The following is a 5,927-nucleotide window of genomic DNA, read 5'->3' as shown; positions in this document are numbered from 1 at the left end:
AACGCCATCACTCCAAATGTCCCCCCTTCCTTCTTCTTCCCCCAGCTTTATATGCTGAACATGAACCCCTTTGGCCAGTTTGGGTCAGCTGTCCCAGCTGTGTCCCCTCCCAGCTTCCCATGCACCAGGCAGAGCAGGGGAACCTGAAAGAGTCCAAGTCTAGGCACTACTTAGCAACAACTAAAACATCAGTGAGTTATCAACATTCTTCTCATGCTAAATCCAAAACACAGCACTATGCCAGATACGAGGAAGAAAATTAACTCTATCCCAGCCAAAACCAGGACAGTATTGTTCCATACCATTTACATCACGCTCAGGTCTCACACTGTCCAATACATCCTCATTAACCACCCCACTCAGTTTGGTGTCTTCTGCAAACTTTGTCAGGCTATACTTGATCCTGTTATCCAGATCATTTATGAAGATAATGAATAACGTTAGGCCCAATATCAATCCCTGGGGGACCCCACTCATGACAGGTTGCCAGTTTGATAAAGAGTTCTTTGCCACCACCCTTTGGGTGCGGCCTGCCAGCCAATTCCCCACCCACTGCACAGACCGCTTGTCCAGGCCAGAATGCATCCATTTCTCCAGGAGGAGGCCGTGGGGAACTGTATCAAAAGCCTTGGAGAAGTCCAGGTAGACAATGTCCACCACTTGCCCCATGTCAACCAAGCAGGTCACTTTGTTGTAGAAGGCCATCAGGTTTGTCGGGCACGATCTGCCCTTAGTGAAGCCGTGTTGGCTTGTCCCAATCTCGTGCTTCATTTGACTCGCATGCTGCCAGCCCGACTGCTGCTCTTGCTGGGGATGCTGCAGATTGCCCTGGGCACCTCGATGAAGGCGCTGAGTTTTGGGGCGCTGGTGCTGAGCAGCGCCTTGCAGGTGAAGAGCGCCTGTCCCTTCTGGGCTGGCTCCTCCGTAATCTTACCTGGAATCTTAGGCTTAGTGGCATGGAAGAGGCCGGGGATGCTTTTGGCTAACCTAGTTGTTCTGCTGTCTACTTTTTTTTTAACCTGGCTGGATTTATATTGGGTCATCAAGGCATTCAGTTTAAGTCCAGTGTATCCAGATGCAATTTGGTGGAATCATAGAATCACAGAATGTTTTGGGTTGGAAGGGACCCCTAGAGGCCATCTAGTCCAACCCCCCTGCAGGGAGCAGGGACACCTTGAACCAGATCAGGTTGCTCACAGCCCCATCCAACCTGGTCTTGATGTGGATGAAACCAAGATTTGTTTCTGCTGTGAACAATCTCATCCTGCTAAATGCACAAAAGAAGAGAGTGTGCTGAAGGTAATACCACTTGAAGTCGTGCAGTGCTGCTCACCTTCTTCTCAGGAAAGTTCTCTTTACTCTTTGTGGCCTGAGTGTTCTCACCACCACAGTTTGCTTGGTAGCAGCTGCCCTGCGTTACTGGCATATTTTTACAAGAAGAAGATCCTGCATAGATGAATCTCAGAATGAAGACCAAGATCAGGTTTGGGATCCTGATGATTTTGTGCCATCCGTGCTGCCTCCCTCCTATTTCGCAAATATTTCTTCTCTTCCACAAATGAGTCGCGGAGTGCAAATCAAAAGCATTGAAGCGTTCTGTCCTCTGGACCCACCTTCCTTGCAAAGATGCCTGGAGCAGGAACAGGTCTGGGCAGGAAGGTGTGCTACGAATAAGCGTTGTGGAAGTTGTTCATTCGGGGGGAGTGACAAGCAGGCCTCTCAAGGTGAAGAGATTCCTGGGTCTTCCAGCAGAATGAGTCTCTTGCCTTCAAATGCAAGCCCGGCGCCCACAGAAGGTGCCCGCAGAACCCCCAGTCCCTTGCGGAAGCAGTCTAGAAGTGAGCCTGCGCTGCCCTACCAAAATATTAGTGGTTAACCACCAGTACTCCATAGCAAGGAAAACCACCGATACTCTCCCACGTTCAGGTGGGCACAGACAAGGGATCAGAATATCAGCTGATACCTCCTTACAGCTTACTGCTGGTTTTACTTATTTCCACATTATGAAACAGCACTAAGAGCTACAAATCATGTGAACTTCCACATTTTGGGGGGGAAACATTAGAGAATCTGCAGGAAGGGTCAAAAGCCTTTTCCATGCAAGCTGTGATGGGTTGACCCTGGCTGGATGCCAGGGGCCCACCAAAGCCGCTCTATCACTCCTCTCTTTAACTGAACGGGGGTGAGAAAAATAGATCAAAAAGCTCACGGGTCGAGATAAGGACAGGGGGAGATCATTCGCCAGTTACCATCATGGGCAAAACAGCCCCAGCTTGATGAAATTAATTTAATTTATTGCCAATCAAAATCAAAGTAGGAGAGCTAGACGCCAAGTGCCCACGAAAGCTGCTCTATCACTCCCCTCTTCAACTGGACAGGAGAGAGAAAAATATATCAAAAGGCTCATGGGTCAAGATGAGGGCAGGGAGAGATAATTTGCCAGTTACCGTCACGGGCAAAACAGACTTGACTTGATGGAATTTATTTAATTTATTACCAGTCAAAATCAGCATAGGGGAGGATAAGAACTGCTGAATCTTAAAACACCTTCCCCCCACCCCTCCCTTCTTCTCGGGCTCAACTTCACTCCCAGTTTCTCTACCTACTCCCCCCCAGCGGCGCAGGGGGATGGGAATGGGGGTTGGGGTCAGTTCATCACACGTCGTCCCTGCTGCTTCTTCCTCCTCAGGGGAGGATGAACTCTTTTCCTACTCCAGCATGAGGTCCCTCTCATGGGAGACCGTAATCCACGAACTTCTCCAATGTGAGTCCTTCCTACGGACTACAGTTCTTCACGAACTGCTCCAGCGTGGGTCCGTAATTTCCATGGGGTGCAGTCCCTCAGGAGCAGATGGCTCCAGCGTTGGCTCCCCTGTGGGGTCACAAGTTCTGCCAGCAAACCTGCTTGCAAGCCTGCCTCAGCATGGGCTTCTCCCCCATGAGTCTACAAAGTCTTGCCAGGAACCTGATCCGGCGCAGGCTTCCCCCAGGGTCACAGCCTCTTTCCTTTGGGCATCCACCCGCTCCAGCGTGGGGTCCTCCCCGGGCTACAGGTGGAGATCTGCTCCACTGTGGGCCTCCATGGGCTGCAAGGGGACAGCCTGCCCCCCCATGGTCTTCACCACATTGGGATATTGTAATGGAACTGCCTTAAAATTGTTGTAGCCTGGGATTTGAGTTGCATATATGGGAATTACTATAGCAGGAACCCCTCGTCACTAGCCAGGCTAGGAGCAAGGGGAGGAGTTCATCGCAATGTTAAACCCTATAAGCTGGCCCAAAGGGCAACCAGGGGATGTAATGGATACACCTTTAAATTCTTGTAACCCATGATTTGAGTTGCATGTTATAGGAATTACTAGAGCAAGAACCACCTGAACCCTCGGAGGCGAAGCCTTACAAGAAGCGGTGCAAATGCAGCAGTGACCTTGACCTGAGCTGGCTTTGGTGCCCAGTAACTCCATGCAACACAGCACCTCACCTGTCCTGAGTAACCACCATAACAGGTGGACCCCAAAGTCATGGACTAAATGAACTGAGTGGACATCTGTGGACATTTATGGACATTTTACAAGGGCAGTCCATAGACTAAGGGAATGATATCTGCGTAATATATTAAAGGATGGGAAGGGGTGTGGTGGTTAATGGGGATGTATTGGGTAGAGTGAGACCTTTGGGATTTAGGATGAGAAGAATGTTGATTAACACACCGATGGTTTTAGTTGTTGCTCATTAGTGCTAAGACTGGCCAAGGACTTCTCAGCCCTCAGCTCTGCCAGGTGCACAAGGAGCTGGGAGGGGACACAGCCAGGACAGCCGACCCAAACTGGCCAAAGGGCTATTCCAGACCATAGGACATCACACTCAGTATATAAGCTGGGGGAAGAAGAAGGAAGGGGGGGAGGTTCAGAGTGATGGGGTTTGTCTTCCCAAGTCACCGTTAGGCGTGATGGAGCCCTGCTGTCCTGGGGATGGCTGAGCCCCTGCTTGCCCATGGGAAGTGGTGAATGAATTCCTTGCTTTGCTTTGCTTGCATGTGCGGCTTTTGCTTTCCCTATTAAACTGTCTTTGTCTCAACCCTTGAGTTTTCTTACTTTTACTCCTCTGATTCTCTCCCCTGTCCCATGGTGGGGGGAGTGAGCAAGCAGCTGTGTGAGGCTGAGCTGCCAGTCGGGGTTAAACCACAACACTGGTGAAGCCAGCATGAATAATTCAGGCTCGAACTCGAGTGCCTTATCCACTGGGGAGCTGGCAAGTGATGCTTTGGGTTGCTTATAGAGGAGATGGTGGCCCCTATGGCGGGGCCATATAGCTATAGGCTGCACCGCGTGCCCTGCCTGCCGCTTCGTGCCAGGGGTGAGGCACCACTCCTTACCTTGAATTAAACTGGGCTCTTCCCACCCTGGGCAAGCTTGCTGCCTAAAATACTTGCCTCACCTCCCTAAATTTAAGCCAAGTGGGGGTCTACCGCTCCGCCTAGCCTTAGAAGATCATTAAACAGGAAGATTGATCCAAAAAAAAAGTAATTTATTTTTGTGCATCAAGGGGAAAAAAAAATGCAAAATGATACAGGAGGAGGCAGCGGTGAACAAATCCACCGTAAAGAAGAGGTATAAAAAATTCCATGTGAAGCTCAGCCTGATGAGAGATGAGCTGCTAAGAAGTACGTGTGTTACAGAAAATAGCACTGCTCTCCGGAGGGGAAAGAAAAAAGCCATCAGGGTGTTTGAATCTGTCTTTTTTCCAGCATAAAATAAGTTTCATGGTTTAAAAATCGCATAATTGCCCGCCCAGCTGTAAATACACCACCGCAACCCTGTTCCAGGAATTAGCGGAAGATACCAGAGCTGGGGATATCGAAGGCTTTTGTCATTTTGGTGGCCAAATTTAAAAAAAATTGTTCTTGGTGGACTTGGGCAGGTGGGCTTTTCAAGCCCCAAATATTGTGATTTGTAACAAAAAGCTATCATCTATCATCTTCTAATAATATTAATTATTAGGGTTTTGTATTGATCTCATTCCTCCGCTCTCGGTGGATTTGCACTGGGACATCCAGAGACCTGAAGGTTAAGGCACTTCCCCCCCCATCCCCCCCATAAAAGGGTTTCCTTGAGAAAGGAAAACACCTGAATTCATGGAAATTGCAAAATAGGAGGGTGCTTGGCGATGGCCGAGCACCATTTGGCAGCTTGTCCGACAAGGGCAAGGAGCGCGTGCTCTCCCATTAGCCGGGTGAGGGCTCCTAGGCATTGCAACACGGGGAATAAAATAAGGGAATAAGTCTGAATTACCAGTTTAGCACCCCAGCAGGGTTTTTTTTTTAGGACTGGGAAAACTGGACGGCAGTGTCCATGTTTAATATCATGGTGTTTGCACCTTGCTGAGACATTTGAATATGAAAACATACAATTTAATATTATTTGATGATGTTTCTGGTTTGATAAAAGCCTGGAGACTGGCGGGAGCAGGGTTTGCTCCGGGCTGCCCATCCCACCACGGCTTTCGCCCCCTCTGCTGCTCCAAATTCCCCGGCAGCCGCCGGCAGGATGGGTGCTCACCTCGGCCCTCTCTTTTTTTTTTGCAGAGGTGCCGGTGGAGAAGCTGGCCACCATGGCATCGCTGCAGAGCCTCAACCTGCGGGCGAACCCCGTCGGCCCCGAGGTGCGGCTGCTCGTCCGGCCCCTCGTCCCCTTCGACCTGCTGCTGTCACCGGAGGAGCCCGTCCCCAAAGCCTGAGAGGGTCTTGGGGTGCCCGGGCGAGCTCTCCCGAGGGGCGACGGCCTGGAGGAGTGCTTTGGCTTAGGTCAGTCACCGTTTCTGTCCCACACCTGCAGCGAGGCAGCCAGGTCCCTCTTTTTCTTTTTTTTTCCTTAATAAAAAGCAAGCAGCGGGGCTCCCCCGCGAAGGGATGGCTCTGCCCGCTCCCA

General features: G+C 50.4%; 1 protein-coding gene across 1 annotated transcript in view; it reads left to right on the top strand.

The window, feature by feature from the left end:
* The window catches only part of LRRC20 (leucine rich repeat containing 20), a 14,371-nt gene extending 8,635 nt beyond the window's left edge, over positions 1-5,736 (top strand). The window contains exon 4 of the mRNA XM_035896672.1: positions 5,585-5,736. Within this exon, the coding sequence (XP_035752565.1) occupies positions 5,585-5,736 (152 nt within the window). The remainder of the gene's footprint in view (positions 1-5,584) is intronic.
* Positions 5,737-5,927: the final 191 nt, after the last annotated feature.

Source organism: Egretta garzetta, unplaced genomic scaffold (genome assembly GCF_000687185.1).
Source record: "Egretta garzetta isolate BGI_Z169 unplaced genomic scaffold, ASM68718v1 scaffold536, whole genome shotgun sequence".
Lineage (NCBI taxonomy): Eukaryota > Metazoa > Chordata > Aves > Pelecaniformes > Ardeidae > Egretta > Egretta garzetta.
The sequence above is the reverse complement of the archived record's forward strand: the minus strand, read 5'-3'. Positions and strand labels throughout refer to the sequence as shown.